At 32.5% G+C, this 23,805-nt stretch overlaps 1 protein-coding gene across 4 annotated transcripts in view; it reads left to right on the forward strand.

Annotated features, from left to right (window-relative positions):
• LOC145247430 (rap guanine nucleotide exchange factor 4-like) overlaps positions 1-23,805 on the forward strand; it is a 1,873,173-nt gene that overhangs the window by 1,449,040 nt on the left and 400,328 nt on the right. The window contains exon 1 of one of the 4 annotated variants that reach the window (XM_080109191.1): positions 3,042-3,373. The exons of the other annotated variants lie outside the window; for them this stretch is intronic. Within the exon in view, the coding sequence (XP_079965317.1) occupies positions 3,307-3,373 (67 nt within the window). The 5' untranslated portion in view covers positions 3,042-3,306. Of the gene's footprint in view, positions 1-3,041; positions 3,374-23,805 lie in introns of those variants that run through there. 4 annotated transcript variants of the gene reach the window in all.

Here is a 23,805-nt window from a genome sequence, read left to right on the forward strand (position 1 = left end):
TATGAACAACGAGAATTTGGGTTAATTCGGGTGACTGTTGAAGATAAAATCAACTGCATGCCGCCATTTTGGTTTTTCTATTGTTACGTAAATGGACTCTACAAAACGTGCAGATACGTAGGTATTTCTGAGGTAAGTCACTTGTGCAATCACTACAATTTTCCCTATAGCCCCCCTCCACCTGATATCATGATATGATCACAAACTGGGCAAGGGTGAGGTGCCTGTCTCTGTCGGGTACTTTGAAGAAGAAGAATGATGCAGCTTTCATCATCTGTGGTTTGAGATGATAAACATGTTTTCTTTGTTACCACAACATGTTAGACTTCCACTACGTGTCTTATCCCGGTAAAGTTGTTGAGTAACAAACTGCTCATATGCATCAAATGTATCAATAGTATACTAAAAAGCCTGGCAACCGCATGAAATGATTTCACAAGGAACATTTTTTGTTTACTAATGAGTCACCACATATTTATACATACAAATATATATATACTAGCAGTTCAGCCCAGCTTTGCTCGGGCCCTATGGACTGATCATAACTTTATGTGCACATTAAAAGTTTGACTCATGCCCAGGTAACCTACATCTAAAATTTCAAGTGTTTAGACCCAAAATTGGTGGAGGAATTCGGTAGAGTTTACAAAGGTCAACGCTTTCAACTTTGACGTCTTGGCAGCTAAATTTTCGCCCATAACCTGATTAAAAAGTTTGCTGCATGTCTGAATACCCTTTATGTAAAATTTCAAATGTTTAGACGCAAAATTGGCTGAGTAGTTAACTAGAGACCACAAAGGTTCAATCTTTTGAACTTTCACCCTTTGGCAGCCAAATTTTCGACCCAAAACCGATTAAAAAGCTTTCCCTGTGCCTGAATACACTTTATATAAAATTGTAAATGTTTAGACCAAAAATTGGCTGAGAGGTCAAATTTTTTAAAAATTTGACCCCAATTTTGACCTCTTAACATTTATTGTTTTGGGCTCAAATCAAGTTACAAAGTTTGATCCATGTCCAAGGAACCTACATCTAAAATTTCAAGTGTTTAGACTCCAAATTGACGGAGGAGTATGGTAAAAGTTCTCAAAGGTCAAATCGTTGAACTTTGACCCCTTGACAACCAAATTTCTGTCCTAAAACCGATTAAAAAAATTTTCCCAAATCTCAATACCCTTTATGTCAAATCTCGAGTGCGTAGACTGAAAATTGACAGAGTAATTTAGTAGGAAAATATACACACCCGGACAAACACACACACAGACAATTTCACTTATATATATATATATATATATATATATATATATATATATATATATATATATATATATATACTAGCATGGGTACCCGGCGTTGCCTGGGTTGACATGAAGTTCCGTTTGGAACACACCTGCTACACTAATCATTTTCACCATGGGCAATGTGGATACCCTCACAATAATTCCAAAAATAAAAGAATGGATTAAAGCATGTAAATGTAATCGCCCAAAAAAAGAAGTAAGTGATACTCTCTCGGCCAGATATTTCGGCAAAAGGGATACAAAGAGAAGAAATTATTCTCCGGATATTGAGCACTGGAAAGAAAACTCCCCCCCCCAAAAAAAAAATAATTAAAAATAAATCATTATAACTTTTGTTTCAATAAAAATAGCAGCAAATGCCCGTTCGATCGCAAAAAAAAAAAAAAAAAAAATAGCCAAGTAGGCAGAACCCTAAAAACAAAAAATGGAGATTACTAAAAGTTAATTCCAAAAACAATTAAATTAAATTTTTCGTCATTTGATGTTTCTAATGTAATTCTGCCCCTCTAAAAAAAAATGAATTTGTCATATTTTAGGTAACTTTTGTTTATAAAATTGTTAGGTGAAACTACAGAATGGTCTCATAAAAATTAATTAAATTTATTGTTATTTTATGTTTCAAATGTAATTCCCCCCACCACCACCACCACCACAAAAAAACAACAAAAAACAAAACAAATTGTATTTTTCATGTTTTGCTACCACCCTCGATCGCCAAACTTGAAAAAAATGCTGGAGATGACATATCTCATTAAACGCTTTGTGCCCAAAAAAGTGGGTGCTCATTTTACGTTAAATTTATGTAGAAAAGTGATCCCCCACTCTAAAATGTTAATTTTTTTTTTAATTTCTTCTTTCATATTATATATATATATATATATATATATATATATATATATATATATATATAAATAAATGAAAGAGTAAAGTAAGGAAACTTTTGTATATATTAATCAAATTGTGAACAAATAAACAAAGAGACAGGAATATGAACTTATTGGTATAGATTAATGTGGAAATATTTTTACAATTATATTTAACCTTTTATTTATACCAATCCTTTAATTTATGAAGCTCAATGTAATTACAGAGCATATAACAAATAAATGACAAAAGATAAAAAAAAAAAAAAATCACAAACAGGTGCTGTTAAGAATTGTGCATGTCAACGTACTTAAAGAAATAAATTGTAAGATGGTCAACATCATAAAATTGGGAATATAGGCTTTTGTCATTTATTTGTTATATTTATACATACAAATATACATATATATATATACATATATATATATATATATATATATATATATATATATATATATATATATATATATACAGACATGTACACAAACACATATATATATACTCACACACACACGCACACATATCCACTCACACATAAATTCACACACTCACATACATACACACAGATATATATGCACTTACACACACACAGATATACACTCACCTACATAACCACACACCCTTACACACATATACATGGACACACACACACATATACACATAGACGCACCCACACACACACACACACATATATATATGTATATATATACACTACATTTTTCACCACTTGTTGACCTTCCTACACATTATTTGTGGTAAGTGAATTCTAACCTCATCCGCGTCAGTCATATCTATAGTTGTAAGTTTAGCAAGTAAGCGATACCCTATGCACCCCCACCCAGTAGAACAAACACTGATGGTACTCTCTACTAAACGAGGGTGGGTGTCCTTCAAGTCGTAAGGAAGGGAGGGGGACGTACAGTATAACCTTCCTTCAGTCCCACCCGCATCACTTTCATCTAAAGAAAAGAAAAGAAAAGGAAAAATTAAAAAAAAAAAATAAAACACGCTAATTGTGAGTTGCATCTTTCAGTTTCGTTCGTTTATAAGATGTGCCCGATGCCGCCTTAGAGGGGATCCAATTCACGGACTACTATCTCCACTTCGGAAATTATTTAATTCTTAGCAAAGGAGTACAAGGATGATTCGTGCGCTTACAGAACCATGGAGCTCTCTTATTTCTTCTTCAACTACTAAAAAACAACGAGGTAATCTCTCCGTACGGTTTCGGAACAGAGACCGCTTCTTATTTTTTACTTCAATCTCTTCCTTTCTCCCCAAATGCATATTGTCACTGCGAAGTAGGTGCCAGACTTAAAAGATGCATTCTAAATGAGTTGCCCAGCGGGATGCTTGTTCACTTTCCATTTAAATTCTTTCGAGTAAGTACAGTCAGGGAAACAGCGAGCAGGAAGGGAATTCCATAGGTAAGCGTTTTTGATGAAAGAAACTATTAGAGTAGGCAGTTTTCCGTTATTTGGGAACCTCCATAGTGAAGGGGTGTGATTTTGATTCTTGTCAGTTTTTTTTTTTTTTCAGAAGTATTTATTTTATTTTTGAAAAAAAAAAAAAATGAAAAGAAAAAATTATTTAAAAAAAAAAAAAAAACAATTGTCCATTATTGTCGGTTATCATGTCTCCGGTTCCAAACCGGATTTTCCATTTGTTCTGCTGAAGAGTGGAATCTACACTGGATTTTTTCCCCATCTAGATTTGTTTGATTGGTTGTTATAAATCTGACCGATGGGTCGTGTAATCTGCGGCCAGAACTCCAAAGATATTTTTACATATCGCACCTGGTATTCTTAAATGGTCACACAATAAATATTGATATTTGCTTATTTTACAGCAATCGTTATATATATCCAAAAAACAATTTACAAAGTCCTTATTCCACGGAGTTTCAAAGAATGCTATTCTTGCTATTCTTGTCATCAGAGGACGGAAAGTAATCAAAAAATTATATTTGTATACATGATATAATTTTTAATCCTTATATGTGTGTGTATATATATGTGTGTGTGTGTGTATATATATATATATGTATATATATGTATGTATATATATGTATGTATATATACATATGTATGTATATATATATGTATGTATATATATATATATATATGTATATATATATATGTATATATATATATATGTGTATATATATATATAAGCATATAGTTAATAAAACATGTTAAAAACACTTTGAAAAGGAAACACTAAATATATATATATATATATATATATATATACATACATATATATACATGCACACACACACACACATATATATGTGTGTGTGTGTGTTTCATTTTTTTTTATTACCGTTTTATCTGTTTTGTTACATATGTTTCAGATGTTAGACTATGTTTACAATCCAACAGCCTCGTATGCCCTTTTTGGATGTTGGACCGTATTTACGATCCAACATCAGCCTCATACGAGGCTGTTGGATTGTAAACACGGTCCAACATCCGAAGCATATGTAACCAAACAGATAAAACGGTAATAAAAAAAATAAAACACATATTTGCTCTGCAATAGTATTGAGCACTCTCTTCAGGTTTTTACTAATTACCAGTTTTACCAAACTCTCTCTCTCTCTCTCTCTCTCTCTCTCTCTCTCTCTCTCTCTCTCTATATATATATCTATATATATATATATATATATATATATATATATATATATATATATATATATATATATATATATATATTTATATATATATATATTTATATATATATATATATTTATATATATATATATATTTATATATATATATATTTATATATATATATATTTATATATATATATATATATTTATATATATATATATTTATATATATATATATATTTATATATATATATATTTATATATATATATATTTATATATATATTTATATATATATATATTTATATATATATATATATTTATATATATATATATTTATATATATATATATATTTATATATATATATATTTATATATATATATATTTATATATATATATATTTATATATATATATATATATATATATATATATATATATATATATATATATATATATATATATATTTATATATATATATATATATATTTATATATATATATATATATATTTATATATATATATATATATAATTGAATATTGGCTGAAGAGAGCTCGATAAGGATACCTTAAACGGGCCTTATTATCGGGCTTGAAACCGACGGTACCAATGACCTGTCTCAACTAACAACTTTCTGTACACAAAATATATATATATATATATATATTTATATATATATATATATATATATATATATATATATATATATATATATATATGTGTGTGTGTGTGTGTGTGTTGTTTGTTTTTGTTTTTGCGATACGTTTTGAATGAATTCAATCATTAAAGTGCCTTTTTACCTAAATGCGAGTTAGGAACATTTTTCCCTTTAACCAATTAAATTATTCCCAACTCACATTTAGGTAAAAATGCACTTTTGTAAATAATTGAATTCATTCAAAGCGTATCGCATAAACAAAAACATCTAAGTAAATCGCGATATATTTAAACAGTCGTGCGAGATGGATGAACGGTAAGTGGTTTAGGCTTATTACCGTGGGGTCCCGATTTCGAATCTCGCTAGATTCAGCCACTCTGATGAGTCGTAGAGGACGAAACACGTGTCAGTGTATAATTATATTTTTAAAATAATATATGTATATATATGAGAGAGGGGGGAAGAGGATGCGTAAGGTATTTGGGGACACTTTAAACACTTTCAGAAAAACTGAAAAGGAAACTGTTAATTCGTTGGAATTTTCTTGTAACAAAACAAATATAATAGTAATCGACGCCTTATTCTGTATAGATTGTCCTTTAGCTTCTATCACCAACTCAATTTCAGTTCTAAAACGACTGCAAGTTTTGATCAGGTGGTCTTTATTTATGTTCTTCATTGCTCGGGCTATTGCTTCCATTAGAAAGGAGTTGGTTTCCTTTTCAACGACACCCTACACATAATAATCCAAAGGTTTGGTGAGTTAGGAGGCCATAAGTTTGGTGTGAGATAATCATAAAATTTTTTGGCCATCCAATTCTGGGTTTTGGGAGTTTTATGGCATGATGCCGAAACTTGTTGAAACACATAGGCTCTTCCATTAGCTATGTTGTCTATCGAAGAGTTAACAATGGTTTGAAGAGTCTTGACATTGACTCTAAGACCCTGTGGGGGAAAAAATGAGGAGTCATAATGTGCCCTTCACTGCTAACAATACCGAAAACAATCACTGGCGATTTTTAGAAATCTTGTCATTTCTAAATTATTGCGTTTCACTTTTATTTTTTATTTTTTTTCATTTTTCTTAAACTTTTTCTTCTAGGGGATGGGACATCCAACCAGATGTCTGACATTTACCCCTATTTTAGTGAGTCCAACCAAGAGATCTTTTCAGGATTCTAGCCGTCCCTTTCAGTGCAATCGTTTGTATTTCACTTGCACTTGGTTCACCGGGTATGTTTGCTATAGACACTTTTACAGTGTGTCTTTTCAGTTCATAAGTTATAGTAGTACCTGCCAAGGGATTTTCTGAAAGCAAAAACATTAACTACTATATTTTTAATTTGAATTATACAAATATAAGTGTTCTCAAATAACTTACCCATCCAGTATATATAAAACAACATATTTATATTTTTGTAATTTTAATTATATATATGTGTGTGTGTGTGTGTGTGTGTGTGTGTGTGTGTGTGTGTGTGTGTGTGTGTGTGTGTGTGTGTGTGTGTGATCAATTAGGCTTAAATATATTAATAGCAAGTACTTAAAACCAATATTTTTTTCAAAAGTGCTTAATACAAGGTAAAACTTAATAAATAATAAATAAACTTATATAAACAAAAAATAATCAGCATTTCCATGATAATACATATCTACAAAGCTGTAAGATCAACAGACATTTTATCTGAAACTAGCGGGGGAGGGGGACTTTGCCCGCCTTTGCCCGAGCATAAAATCTGCTTCAATATGATATTTTAATTTGTCCAGATTTCGTATATATTATTATACAGTTGTGATTTCAAAAGTAAAAATAAATATTTGGGTGCCATCAACTAGAACTGAAACCGAAATTATAGCATTCGAAGGTGGTGACATTCTTATTATACCAATGTGACACGCATAGAAACTGATTAAAAATTAAAATTAAAAATGATGAATCTACAAAATGTATAACGATTTTTTTCAACTTTGACCCCTTTTTGACTCTTAACAATTATTTTAACAGGTTAAAGACCCATAAAAGAACGGTCCATAAAAAATCCAATCATTTGAGGCCCCTAGTACCGCTCTGCGAATTTTAGTTTCGGAGGAGATACAGTTTGAAAATATGGAGACAGACAGATAGACAGACAGACAGACATATAGACTTTTATACATTAGATTTTTTTTTAGATAATTTTAGTTATTTTCGAGGCAGCCTGCCCTGAATGATGTATACCTAGTACAGAAACGCAACAATTAGTGTAGGCTGATTTGATGTTGACCCTCCCCCTCCATATATATATATATATATATATATATATATATATATATATATATATATATATATATTGTTTCATTTGCTTTTTGTTTTGTTTTTTTATTTTGCTGTCTTTTTAAGATTTCAGACTGCAAATTGAAAGTTTTTAATATTGTTTTTGGGGGGGGGGGGATTTCAAATAATAATGTTTTTCTTTGAAAATTGAATTTCAAATAATAATGTTTTTTTTGAAAATTGAATTTCAAATAATAATGTTTTTTTTTTGAAAATTGAATTTCAAATAATGATGTTTTTTTTTAAATTAAATTTCAAATAATAATGTTTTTTTTTAAATTAAATTTCAAATAATAATGTTTTTTTTTAAATTGAATTTCAAATAATAATGTTTTCCTTTGAAAATTGAATTTCAAATAATAATGTTTTTTTTGAAAATTGAATTTCAAATAATAATGTTTTTTTTGAAAATTGAATTTCAAATAATAATATTTTTCTTTAAAAATTGAATTTCAAATAATAATGTTTTTTTTTGAAAATTGAATTTCAAATAATAATGTTTTTTTTGAAAATTGAATTTAAATAATGATGTTTTTTTTTTAAATTAAATTTCAAATAATAATGTTGTTGCTTTTTTTTAATCGAATTTCAAATAATAATCCTAATATACTTTTTTATGTTTTTATTTTTCATATTTACATTTGAATTTGAATTAAAGGTAAGCAAACATTTTATTTCTGATTTTTTTTCCGACTCAGTTTTCATAATTTTAACCCTAATCTCTTCCGGCAACTTTTTCTTTTTTTTTTTTTTTTTTTGAGATTACTTTTCATTTTCAGATATATATTTTTTTTTTTACCCAGAATAAAACGAACGACCATATGTTCCCAAAATGGAGTTGACACTTTTAATAGCAGACAGATGAGTCATCAAGCACACTTTTTTTTTTTTTTTTTGCTAAAAAGGGTTCAGAAAATGCCTAAACTTCATGCTATGAAAAAATCTTAATTATACAGGGGGGAACGATAAAAATGAAGTGTCGCCCTAAAGAAAACAAGACTGCAGCTTTATTTTAAAACCTTTATTTGAAAAAATCAATTCAAGTAACGTGATTATGTAATAGAGCTGGCATTTATTTAATGTAGCCGTCTTCAGCCTCAATAATCACCTCAATATGGGTCCAGAACGGGAGGATGCTTTTTTCACAAGCACCGGCAGGAACTTGGCAGATGCTGTCCAGCTATTATTACAGAAATTACCAATGATACACTCATGAAACTTAGATGTTTTGATTTACTGGTTATAATTAAAAAAAACAAAAAACGAAACAAACTAATATTTATTCACTTCGAGTCACCAAATTATTACATGAAGAAGGAAATGGAGGGGGGGGGGTAAAAATTAATTTTCTTTACTCTTACTAGTAGTTTAAACAAGACTTCTAAAACTAGGCCAAAACATCGACTGATGCTGACTTTTATTTTTTCCTTTTTTTCTGCCTTTTTTTACAAGGGATTCACCACTTATCAAGGCCCAGCGACCACTTGAGGATAAGGGTTAATGCGTGTATGGGTTGTCAATGGGACAATATCGTAGTAATCATTAGTAGTGGAAATTTTGTAAATTAGATTACTTAAGGAGACAGCTCATCAAGAACTTGTTTACATTGGACTTGACTGCCACCATATTGTAGTCAGCTGGAAAGCAAGGAAAGGGAAGAGAGTTCCACAGGCGTGCAGTTCTAAGAAAGAAGCTTTGTTGATGGAATCTATGTTTAGGTTTAGACACAGATAAAGAATGGGGGAAATTATTGATAATGGTTTCAACCAGATGAGTGTTTTTTGTGAATGTCAGGCAAGGGGAGGACCATAGATTGAATCTCAGACGAGCACTTGCCATGAAAATAACGATAGAGAAGAGACAGACTCGCAACGTCTCTTCTGTGGTAAAGAGGTTACAGGGGAGAGAAAAGGGCATCCCCTACTAGGCTACAAAGTCTATTTTGAACTCTGTCAAGGCAGATTAAGGTGCTTCAAGCAGCTCCTGTCCAGATGTAGCAACAGTACTCCATCCTAGGACAGACTTGGCTCTTAGACAGATAGAGAATTGTATCGGCAATGAGATATCTATTGGGGCGGTAGAATGATCCCACCATTTTTCCAGCAACCTTGGGTACAGATTTGATGTGCGTGTCCCATTTCAGACCCAGAAGCTTGTTAATACATGGAGCCTTCCCAAGATGAGAGCCATTCATTTCAATTGATGCCAGAGGAGGGTCACAGCGTTGATGATGGAAAGATAGAAGCTTGATTTTAGATGCATTAAAATTAATCAGCCACCTCTTTCCCATTGAACTACGTGCTAAAGATCAGATGAGAGAGAATCAGGGATAACTTGGTCGTTTACAGTCTTTGAAGTGTTGCCATAGATAGTAGTGTCATCAGTATAAATGTCTACAAATGATCTTAGAATGTGATTTGGGAGATAACTGATGTAAGTCAAGAAGAGAGTTTGGCCCAGGATGGACCCCTGAGGGATCTCAGCATTAATACCGTGAGCTTCTGATTTCTGCCCATCAACCACTACTCTCATAAACCTATCAAAGAGAAATGATTTAATAATTGAGAAGACATTTCCAGCTATACCGTAGCTGGAGATCTTGTGAAGTAGACCTTTATGGCATATCCTATCAAAGGCCTTTGATATGTCAAGAGCAATTGCCCTAGAAAGAAAGTCTCCATTAAGAGATTCACTAATCCTATCAGATATAACAGTTAGCACATCTTCTGTAAATCTAGCAAAACCTAAACAATATTGCATGTCACTAAGAAGGTTATTTCTGCTGAGTTGATTGAATACTTCTCGATTTAACACAGATTCCAGCAGCTTACTCATTACTAGAGTTGTGACAACAGAATATTCTTTTCATTGTTTTGACTCTCTGGTATATATCCGACACAGTTAGACACAGCTAATCAGCTGAGAACCACATCCGTCTATACAAAAATATATAAGATATTAACGGATACACACTCGAGAGTCCAAACAATGAAAAGACTATTCTGTTGTCACAGCCCTATTCATAATGCACTGATTGGCCTGTACTGAGAGGAAGATGACTGATCATCTGAATTCTTAAATACGGGATACACTGATGAGGTTTTCCAGGGTGTTGGGAAGCATTTCTCCTTAAGACGCTATACTGAATCAATTATAAAAGTTTGCACATTATTTATTCATTTATTTATTTATTTAGAGAAGAAAGACATTTTTTTTTGTTTTGATTTTACGGCATATTAACACTTTTAGGTTATTCATATGACCATAGTACACGCATTTGATATGAAGATAATCAGGACCCAACACGTTGTACCAGAGTACATCACAAGGAACAGAAGACAAATAATAACTCAACTCACTTTTTTCCTTTGTAACAACAATATTTATTTCTGAGTACTTTCCCCCGAATAAAACGTGATTGTGCTTTCTCTTTGACCCCTATCCTTTTGAATGCCCTGGTCGACCTGTGCACCTGTTCTTTTTTTCACTTTTTCCTTACCGTGACGTCATACACACGTACATGCTCTGTTACATTTAATGCTGAATCCAATAATTTTTGAAAGAAGTTTTTATGCTTCAAGTTCAAATATTTCTTTATAGAATTTAGTTTTATTGTTTTCTTTTACGGCATGTCAACCCTTTTTGGGTTAATTAATGCTGAATCTAGTTATTTTTTTTTTAAGTTTTGTCTTTAAGTTCTTTATATTTTCAAATATTTATTCATGGTGTTTGGTTTGGTTGTTTTGTAGAGGAAAGTTGGTTTTTGATGTTACAGAATATAATTGAATTTTGAAAAGGTAAAGGAAAAAACATAATGTTTGGTGCATTTTAGGTCATGAAGTCAATATCTTCAGACGGCCTTATCTGGTAACACCAGAAAGAGAGGAAGAGAGAAAGGAGGGGGGTTAAAAAAAGCAGTGTGATTGACGAAGTTTTAAATGGAAAATGCAATAACACTTCTATTTTCTTCTGCACAAACTCGGAACAAGAGGACAGGGTGTATGTAATTAAATCAAATGTTGATTTATTTATATCAAGTCTATATATCTATAAAAGTAAGACTGTGTGAGGACACTTCTCAACTTCATGAATTGTTGATCTACAGACTTGAAATTTGGTATATCGGGTATTCAGACATGTGGAAAACTTTTCAATCAGTTTTTATCCGATAAAAAGGGTTGCTAAGGGGTAAAAATTGGTACTTAGGAGTCATTGGATTTTTATCTGTTTGTCAATTGTTCTACGACTGCGCATACATGGTCATGAAACATGACAGCTTGTTTATGGTAAGAATAAGTAGGCTTGAAAACACTTTTTAAAGATCGTGCCAAATTAATGTGCTTGGCTTTAGGTTTTGGCTTCGATTTCATCTCGAGTATTTTTTTTTTTTACTTACAAGAAGTGAACTGTTTAGAAAAAACATAATACTCGCATGCATATTTCTCAGTTTCTGTATGAATTAAAATATAATATTTATGCATATTTTGTGACTGGGCAACGCCGGGCGGTCTGCTAGTAATCGATAAAAAGAATTGGATTAAGGAAATACTCAAAACCTAAAACAAAAAAAAATCTCTGGTAAAAATAAAAAAGAAAAAGAAGTAGAGAGCTGGAAAATTTTGTGCTTTGTGTTGTGTAGTTTTGTTTGGGGGAGGGAAGTTAGTAGAAGAAAAAAAATGAGAACTGATGAAAGTTAACTAGATGAAGTAAAGATACATGAATAAAATAATAAAACAACGAACTTTGCAATGTTGTTGTGTCTTTGCTTATTTCATTACACCAGCTATGAAAAGGTCGACTATGACAGAATGTATGAAACGTAACTATTTATTATTACGACTTATATTTCAGTCATAAATTACATCCACTTAATAACAGAGAGTTACTTTCCAATTACCTTGTACAAACTTTTGGAGGGATCTTAAGAAAGAAAAACAATTTGAAATAAATTATTTTAGCCCAAAAGATTTTATTTTAGTGGTTTATGGTTTAAAATAATGGGAAAATGTTTTATAAAAATATTGAGCACATACGTTTTGCCATTTTCTACTTACCAACAGCAATGACCTATTTTATTCATAGTCACCAAGTTTCTCTCCTTTCATCATAATCACTCTGACCCCCATCATGCCCCAATTGAAATGAATGGCTCTCGTCTTGGGGAGGCCTCATGTCTTGTCAACCTTCAGGGACTGACCTTCACTCCTGATCTGGAATAGAACACATACATCAAATCTCTTGCCAAGATCATTAAAAAAATGGTTGATCACTTTACCGCTCCAGTAGGTATTTCACTGCCGATGCAAGTCTCTATCTGTATAAGATCCAGGTACGTTTTAAAATGGAGTACTGTTGCTGCATCTGTGCAGGAGCTACTCAGCACACTTTATCTTGACTTGATAGAGTTCAAAACTGGCTTCAAAACCTAGTAGATGATGTCCTTGCAACCACTTTCCCACAGAAGAGATGTTGCCAGCCTGTCTCTACTCTATCGTCATTTTCATGGCAAGTGCTCCACTGAACTCCAATCTATGGTGCCTCTTGCAAAATTTTCACAAAAACACTTGACTAGCTACAACCACTATATATGACTTCCCTCAATAAATATAAACACAGATTCCATGAACAAAACTTTTTTTCCAGAACTGCCCACCTTTGGGACACTGTTTTGCTGGCCTGCCTCCCTGTTGAATACAACATGGTAGCCTTCAAATCCAATGTAAACAAGGTCTTGCTGAGCCGTCCCCATAAATAATCAAATTCTACCCAATTTACATCATTAACGATAACCAAACTACCACCTTACATTCATTAACATTTCTCCTCCAATGGCCTTCGGGTCTTGATAAGTGGTGTCTCCAAAGTAAAAAAACATTCGGTGCTGTGACCAGGATAAAACTCAGAGTGATTCCATGACACATTTTGTTTATATACGATCGTGACTGACACAGAACATATGTCTACAAGAATAGTGAATCCATATATTTTGACAATGATAATTCTTTTCTTCTTACCAACAGCTATATTTTGTCTGTGACCAGGATAAAACTGTAAGTGATATCCATGGCAAATTTGGTGCCTCAAGATTGACTGCAACTGAATGTGTGAAACATAACTATTTATCATTAAAACTTATATTTCAGTAATAAATAACTCTCACTTAATAGTATAGAGTTATTTTCCAATCAACGTGTAAAGATATTCTGGGGTGTGGTTTAAGAAAAGAAATACAAAATTAATTTGAAATAAATTATTTTAATCTAAATTTTATTTTAGATTTGTGCTTGTTTTTTATGGGTTCAAAACAACAAAAAGTTTTTTGTAGGAATATATATTTTGCTTCATATATTTTGGTAGCATTTTTCTTCTTACCAACAGCAATGTCTCATTTTATCTATAGAGTAATATTTGATGCTGAGACCAGGTTAAAACCGAGTGATCTCCACAGCACAATCGGTTTACATTTAGCGTCTCAAGTTTCATGATATGGTTATGAGGGACTTATATAGCACATAAAACTACAAGAATAGTGAATCTATATATTTTATCATCGGTAATTTTCTTTCTAACCAAAAACTATGTTCTATTTGATTTATAGAGTAATATTTGGTGCTGTAACCAGGATAAAACTTTAATTGATCTCATCGGCATATGCAGTCTACATTTCGTGCCTTGAGATTCATGATATAACCTTAAGTAATTTCTATGGCACATAGGACCACAAGAATATTTTGCCATTGGTAGCATTCTGTGTCTTCATAGTCAAGTTCCATTTTTACATTAAGATTCATAGAGTAATTTTAACTTTTCTTTTGATAAGAGTTGGTCAGCTGTAAAGCAGATCGATCCTAGTTGTATCATTAAGAGCCTGAAAATAGAGGAAAAGAGGTGGTGCTGACATAGTGCTAGAAGTGGATTTAGATTCTGTCTGTACATAATTGCTCCTATTTTAACTGTTTGTCACATTTTATTAGACATGCCTAGATAAAGCATAAAGGCTTTTGATGGAAGGAACTAAAAATACTACTTCAAAAGCTTGCCAACGATAAGCATTAGATAGAATAGATTCTGACCTAGAAAACAGAAATTCTTCCTTCTTTGTCAGAAACATCCTAGAATGTGAGGACAAAATAAAACAAGCAAGACTTATGATGCTGCCAAAAGATAACCGAAGATCCACTTTCTACTCTCATTTTACTTTAAAATATCCATTGATATTTTAAGCACTTTCTATCCCTCGTGTATACAATTTACAAACAGAAAGAAAAACGAAAATAAATTTTAAATAAATTCTGAGAACTTTTCATGGGTAAAAAATAACTGAAAGAAAAAATGTTTGTAAAATTAGTGAATCCGTATATTTGGTGATTGGTATTGATTCATAGAGTAACAGTTGGTGCTGTGACCAGGATACAAATCTGAGTACACCTATTCTATATTTGTTTCCTCAAGAATCATGATACGATCTTGAGTGATCTCCGCACCAATAGGATCATAAGAATATTGTCAATATATTTTGACAATAGAAACTTCCTCATCAACAACAAGTCCTTTTTTTATTTTCATAAAATAATTAACAATTTAAAAATTTATGTTAATTCAGTTTTTATCTTTCTTTCCGGTGAGGAATTGCTACCTGTAAAGCAGATTGACCCAAAAAGCGAGTAGTATTAAAACAAAGAAGCTGAGAATAGAGGAAAGAAGTGTAACAAGTGGACTTAGATGTTGCCTGTATACAATTTGTTCGATTTTAACTGTTATTTTAGACAAACTGTGCAAAACACAGACATATGCATGAAAAACTGTGATCTTGTTGTGGTGGCTACTCTGTGTGAGTTGTGGAACTATAGTACTCTTTATATATTTTCACGCCTTTGTCAATTTTTGGTCTACAGCCTTGAAACTTCATATATAGGGGATTTTGACCTGTAGAACGAATTCGATTTTGGTCTAGCCGATGAAAATTACTGCTAAAAAAGTCGAAATTTAAAAAAATTCGAACTTGATAGACATAAGTTAACTAACATGTAGTTGCTATTTTTGGAATAACAAATATAAAACAAAGGCTGAAGAAAGTACAATATTTTTTTATCATAAACTGGTCCCCCCTGTATTGGATTTGAAACTGGCGGTACCAGTTTTTTTCTAACTTTCTCTAAAAAAAATTTAATAAATATTATGCCTTTATATTGAAATTTTTTTTATAATTCAGCACTTTGCTGTGATTCTTTCTCACAAACACCACACAGTTATATTAGAAAAAAATTGATGATGAAAATAAAAATTGAATAAATTGCAAAATTTATTAATTTATCATAAATTCGAACAAGAAAAATACTTAACCCATGAATTTTCAAAGATAGACTCTTTTCAGAATAAATATTACTAAACAAAAAGTATATCACTAATTAGCATAAATTTCAAAATAGATATAGAATAATTTTTTGTAAACTGAGAGATGTTTTCAATAAAATTAGATATCATAAAACAGTCAAATTAAAAAATCAAATCAATTAATTAATTAGCCAAGTTGTATTCCGTAAGGTCTAAAAGGTAAGAAACTGGAATCTAAAGTGTGAATGAATTATATGAAAAAGTGGAAATAAATTTTGTGACTAAGAGAGAAAAAAAGACAATATATCGAAAAATGATTAGGGCTGTTACAACAGAATATTCTTATCATTGTTTTGACTCTCGAGTATATATCCAACACAGTCAGACACAGTTAATGAACCGAGAACCACATCACTCTATATAAAAGCATATAAGATATCAACAGATACACACTCGAGGGTTAAAACAATGAAAAGAATATGCTGTTGTCCTAACCTTAATGATAAGTAAACAAAAATGCTAAAAACAAGGATAAAGGAGAGAGAGAAAGATTTCGACCAGAATTTGTTTATATATTGGAGAATAAAAAGAAGTGAGAAACATCTGTTATTTTTTCCTTTTTGTTTTTAACAATAGACGAAATCGCATTTTTTAATTCATATTTTTGCTTAGAGTGTTTTTAAATTCACCATTGCAAAACTTAAAAAAAAAAGAAAAAATATTATCTATATATATAAAACGCAAAACAACCATGCACGTTTTTGTATGTCCAGCAAAAGTTTTTTCACCGGGGTTCTTATGGGGGGAGGACTATTTTTTAGAACTTTTTATATACTCTTTAGATTATAATATCTACGATTTACGAACGGACATCGTCTCTAGATTTATTTTGATTGACTTTTATAAAATTCATGCAATTCCATCCTCTCGCATGTTTGTTTGTCTTTTTTGTATGAATAAAGCGAAACTGAATCAAATCAAATCAGCTCGCTGACCTTCATGGCCGGCACGTCTTGAAAGCAATTAGCTGTGATCAATGTGGAGAAAACCCTTTATATCAGACAAATCGTATTCATTTGAGCGTTCCCCCTTTTTCGGCGAAAAATGAAACGGCGGAAACCTGAACTGGCCTTCAGCCAACGTTCACTTCTGCACCTACTAGCAAGTCAACTTTTTGATTGACATTGTTAAATTTGAACGCTTTTCACTTCCTATGGCCTTGTAGCATAGACGTAAGATGTCATGTTTTCTTTCACTTTCTCTTTCGGGTTCATCATGGGTTCGAGCCTCCCTCCCTACTAACACTTTTTTTTCTTTTACACTTCCAAACACCCGGGCAACGCCGGGTACCCCTGCTAATAATTAATAAAACACACGCAGGACATATGAAATAAAGTCATAGCCCAATGATTTAGAATGAGTGTTTATGCCAAACTGAAGGTTAAATATGGCTAAAGTTATATTCATTTTTGCATTAAATACTAATCAATATTAATCCATGTCAGTCCATAACTGTGCATCGAACGGATACCATAATACTTAGTTTGCTGCACCTTATCAACACAAAGGTCCATACAAAATTTCAGCAAGATCGGTTAAGTAGCTTCTGATGAAACTTTTAGAATAAATATGGTACTATGGCAACTAATCCCTATTAATCACTAATTATCCGTAACTGAGCATCAAATGGAAACCATAATTCTCAGTTCGCTGCACCTTGTAATAAAAAAAGGTCCATAAAAAACAGATCGGCAGAGTAGTTTAAAAAAATAAATGTGAAACGGAAAAACAGACAGATATACAGGAAGAAATATCTAGTAGAAAAAACACACACGCATGACATATGAATGTAAACCGATGTTAAGTAAGGGGTGGGGGTCGTTGTAAACTGATCTTCATTTTTTTTTTTTGGTCATATTCTGTTTGTCTGAATTAAAAATGCTCAATCATGATCCCGGAGATGAGTTTGCAGTCTGATACACTGTAAAACTTGATCCATTGTTATTAGTGTCGAATAACAGATAAGTTTCTGCCTAAATATTGGCTGACACGCTATCTTATTCTTATGCACTTGATTGCAAACATTTATCTTTTAATAAATTAGTTCGACCAAAACGAGTTATCTCCCTTTGTAATCACACATCCGCCCTCTTCGTCTATAAATAAAATTGTTTTGGTCACATAGAAACAGTTTCCAATATGGATTACGTTTCTATTTACTGTCTCATTGCCAAACTGGGGTAAACGTTATCTTTTTCTTTTCTTTTTCTTTCTTTTTTTTTTTTTTCAAAATGGATTATCTATGAAAATATCTATTTAAAAATAATCGCTGAAAGCAAGGTGGAATTCAATTTAAATTATTTAATAATATAAAAATATTTGTTTAAAGTTTTCGACAAAAATACTTTTTGTCTCATTAGAGAAAACACATACAAACTTTGTAACAGTCCTCATTTTTATAACTATAAGACCCCCACATTCTGATAATTATAAAACCCTAGATTTCAGTCACTGTAAGAACCTCTCATTTCGATCATTATAATAGCTCTAGATTTCAGCCATTGTCAGAGCTCCACATTTCAATCATTGTAAGAACCCTATATATTTCGATTATTGTAAGATCCCTATATTATGATCAAGAAACCCACATTTCAACGATTCAAAGAATCCCACATTTCAGTCATTGTCAGAACTCCATATTTCAATCATTGTAAGAACCCTATATTTCGATTATTGTAGGAAACCCACATTTAAATAATTGCAAGGGCCCTATATTTCGATCATTGCAAGGATCCTATAATTCAACTATTGCAAGAACCCCACATTTCGACCATTGTAAACCCCTAATTTCTCTCATCGTTAGACTCCAACATTTTAATAATTATAATAATGATGACTGCAGTGCAATGAGAGATTCATGATCAGACGGGTCAACAATGTCAAATCTGACTAAATCCAACACATTAGGTCAGAGGATTTACTGAAAGCATTGCATTTGCCTAACATGGAGATCATCTTAAAAGTGAGTCTCTTACACTAATATGGTTATGCGGAACGTTCATCCTTCTGGATAAACCATTTCAGAATCAAGGATGCTTCAAATTACAGGAAGGTTGACCGGACAAAGAAAACTCGAAAGCAAGTGATTGGACCAAATTCATGAAGTGGAATTTGAAGACAATTGACTCCCTGAACCATGAAAACTAGCTTATATAATGTTAGAAAACGTCTGATCCCTGAAGAAGAAGAAGAAGAAGAAGAAGAAGAAGAAGAAGAAGAAGAAGATTGTTGAATCATCCAATATATAAAAGGTAAAATGGGTGCGCGCATTTGTGGATGTCCACGAAAGGCTTTTTTGCGTCAGGGTTCTCGTGTCGGTTAGATTCCGGGAGAAGTTTTTCTAATACTTCCTATATCGTAATATCTCAGATTCGCAAACGGACATCGTCTCTATTTTTTTTTTTTTTTTTTTACCAAGTTTTAAAAAATTCCCTTATTTCGAGTGTTTGTTTGTCTTTTTCGTATAAAGCGAGCGAAACTGTTCGAACACAAACGACAGCTGAACGGCCTGCGGTGTCCGCTCTTGCACTGCACCAAAATGAAATTAGTTCTCGGTCAATGGAGGAGAAGCCTTTTTATACTGAGAAAATTTCATTTTTAAGCAAATTGTGCCACATCTTGTTTTCATAGGAAAACAAATAAATACCGACAGAAACCGGCAAGCTTACCTGGCCTCTGGCCAGTTTTAAAAGCAACGTTCATTTCTTAACTTCATTACCAAGTCGTTGAATACAATACCCCTTTAGCCTAATGGTTAGCGAGGAAGATTAATTACCCCACGTTTTTGAGTTCGATTCCACCTCTCTCTATCTTTTTCAAAAAATTTTTTATTTCAATTAACTATCCTCTTTGGCCTGATGGTTAGTGTGAAAAACTAATTACCCACCTCTCTATATTTTTTTTTAACCACGTGGAAGCCATTCTTAACATCGCTTCATCCTTGTGCAAGTATCCTCCACCTGGGCAACGCCGGGTAACCCCGCTAGTGATTAAATAAATGGTGGTCCGTGGTTGGTTGGTAGGTTTTGTTTTACAGCATATCAACCTATTTCAGCTTATTTAATGTCGAATCTAGTTATTTTGAGGAACGATTTTTAATGGAGTATATATTTTTTTTAAGTCGGATTCTATTTAACCCATAGTTCGGACCCTAACAGGTACTACCACTCCAGGTCAGAGTGGACCTGGGAGCAATGGCAATTAAAGGGTGGCTCCACACTCCCCAAGGCCCGCAGGGTGGGGCCTCACCATCGGATATAGTTTTAGGTCATATCCAGGACCGGTCTGTGGTTGGGCCAGTATCAATGTGGAAATAAATTGTATGATGGAGAGAGAAAACGAGAGAACATATAGGCAAGTGATGAGAAATCGATTTGTAAACTTGTTGGTCTTTCTTTGGCATCCATACATTAGATCCTTTGCTCTTTCGACGTCTCATAAAATCGATTCTGTCACTCTAAACAAATCGTTATAAATCTACTATCAAACCATGTATGGAGTATTTTTGTCATATTTGGGCTGGTGAATTTATGATTTGAGGGTTCTCTGCAACCTCTCTCTCTCCCTCTCTCTCTCTCTCCCCCTCTCTCTCTCCCTCTCTCTCTCTCTCCCCCTCTCTCTCTCTCTCTCACACACACACACACAGACGTGATGTTGCTAGTCTCAGTCTTTTCTATAAATACTATTATTGCATGTGCTCTTCAGAATTGCCTGATCTATTCTCTGCTTCCTTTGTTCCAGCTCGTTTGACTCGTTGGTCTAGTGGTCTCCATCAATCCACAGTTTCAATATTTCATTGTAATACAGCTTGTTCTTGCTCACTGTTATCCTTCTACCAATAACCTTGATTTTTTATTTTCAAAACTAGGGTCAATGGGCATCTCGTGTTTTTGCAATAATCATGTTTCGTTCTTGTTAGCTCCTTGCATCAAGTAGCTTCATGCCTTGTCTAAAAAAAAAAGTACTGTAGCTGGTACAATGTTGAAAAGAGAGAGAGAGAGAGAGAGAGAGAGAGAGAGAGAGAGAGAGAGATCTTTCGACCAGTGTCTGTTTATCTATTGTAGCGTAAAAAGGAGAAACGTTTTTTTGGGTTTTTTTTAACTATTGAAAAAAAAAATGTTTAAATTCGTATTTTTAGTTAAAGTGTATTTTCCTAATCCAACATTTCAAACATGTTTCGATTGTCGAATCATGATGCACTCGTGGAAGTTCTTAAAAATACTTCAATGGTTTTATTATTTCTAACAAGAAATTGAGAATAATTTGATGCCATTCGCATCCAATTTGTTTTCCGACATCTCCTCTCTCATCATCTTTGCCTATTTCCTTTTTATATTTTGATGGGTACAAAAAGTTTAACTAAACGATTACTAGCCCGATTACCTGTTCCAAAATCATCACCCTCTTTTCTCTTTTGCAGCTTACGGTAAAATTGAATTTTCGTACCCAAGATGGTAGTAGACTGTGACGTCAATGACGTCATCATTTTGCGGGCAGTGTTTTTATGGGTTTTTTTTTTCTTATACATGGGAGCCACCACTTATCAAGGCATGAAGGCCACTCGTAGATAAAAGTTAATGAGTGTAAGATGGTCACTGGGATAACCGTGTATTAATACTTAGTGGTTGAAATGGGGTAGAAATTGATTATTTTGGGGAGGAGTGTCTCAACAAGAACTTGTTTACATTGGACTTGAAGACGACCATATTGTAGTCAGTTTGAGGCCAGTGAACAGAGTTCTACAGGCGGGCAGTTCTAGGAAAGAAACTTTGTTCATGGAATTTGCGTTTAGATTTAGGCACAGATAGAGAGTGGGAGAAACTGTTGATAGTGGTTGTAGCTAGTTGAATGTTTTTGTTTCAATCCTACGCAAAGCTGGCCAGAGGATTAGTTGGCCAAAAATGTGGTGAGACAAAAATAACTATGGAAGACAGTAATTACTGAAGATACAGTTAAAAGATTCAGCATTTCCTATCCCGTTGCGGTAAACCATCTGATGAAGGCCAGAGGAATAGTTGACCGAAACGTCGTGAAGCAACAACCATAAAGATGAGGATAACAGTCTGCAAATATAAATAAATAAATATACAAATTACTCATCTCAAAGAATTCCAATAATTAAAAAAAAAATGATTTGTGATATTTTAATTTATGCACATTTCATATATATTATTATAGAGTCAATTTTATATTGATTCTTATAAGTTGCGATTTCAAAAAAAAAATCCATATGACTTGGGTGCATCAGCTTTAATCGAAACCGAAACCAAAACTTATGAAGAAGAAATATATATATATATATATATATATATATATATATATATATATATAGTAACATTGTCGGTGTGTGTAGAACGGCCTCTACTACACTTCTCTCTCTATTTTTAGTCTACAGACTTAAAACTTGATATATAAGTGATTTGGACATGTGGAACAAATTAAATTAGGTTTTTAGCCGGTAAAAATAGCTGCTAAGGGATCAGCATTGAAAAGAAATTGATCTTGATAAGATTAAATTTACTAAACCTATTACTTCTACACGTGCGCCTATATACATTTATATCTTTAACAACATTATTTTTTTTTTTTAAAGTTTTTGTGTGCATATGGACTTAGATTAGACGGTAACAAATAAGGTTGGAGAGCTATTTGTTTTGGTTTCAATTCTAACTGATGCCACCCAAGTCATATATTATTTTTAAACTTTTCAAATCACTACTAAATATTGGGTACAATATAAAAATCGATAAAGAATTTTCTCTATAATAATAAATACAAAATCTGCCTAAATTAAAATTAAAGCATATTTTATGACCGGACAACGCTGGGCGGCTCGCTATTGATTGGATAAAAGTCTGGGTACGTTGGAGAACAGATGTAAACAGAAAGTTTGTTTTCATAAGACAGAAAAAAAAATTCATGCGCTCTAAGCAGTGGAACGAAATGAACATAGTTGAAATTATGCCAAGTTCGAAACGCACGAAAAAATATGACGACTTCGCGGGATATATATATTTTTTTTGTTCTTTTTTGCGGGGGTGGGGGTATATCTTAGAATCAAAAAAGTGGCATAGCTAGATTTTATGCCGCCAAGGCGGGCCTTAACTTTGAGCTCCCCCACCCCCAACCCCCAACCCCCGGTTTTTTCGACATATGCTAGTTTGTTTTGTTTTGTTTAGTTGTATATCAACATCTTTTGGGTCATTTAATGCCAAAAACGCAATAGTAATTTGTCGAACGTAACTGACTATTTTATCGGCATCATCATCAGGGACTTATAACTCCCACCCCAAATCTATATTACCCCCTTCGAGGGGTATTCTTTTTGTAAACACAGAAATATGTTACTTTTATTTATTTAATTTCTCAGTCATGAAAAACTAAGAGAATTACACAATCTATATAATAATAAACTAAGGCACGTCAAGTTCGTACCTACGTTATCACCTTTCACACATATATTAAAGAAAAATGGGATCGTCCGATCAGTAAAGATGATGAATGATGATTAATTTGATCTTACAAGGGTAAAAAAATTGCGACTTTACCCATTTTTAAAATAAATTGTTCCAAAATCAAATTATGTTATCGACGATGATGCTTTTAATTGATTTTTCTTCAACTCTAAAATTTGGTTGCATTTGGTTTTGATAAAATATATT

The sequence above is a fragment of the Euprymna scolopes genome, chromosome 25, assembly GCF_053919585.1.
Source record: "Euprymna scolopes isolate OS-2025 chromosome 25, ASM5391958v1, whole genome shotgun sequence".
NCBI classification, from domain to species: domain Eukaryota; kingdom Metazoa; phylum Mollusca; class Cephalopoda; order Sepiida; family Sepiolidae; genus Euprymna; species Euprymna scolopes.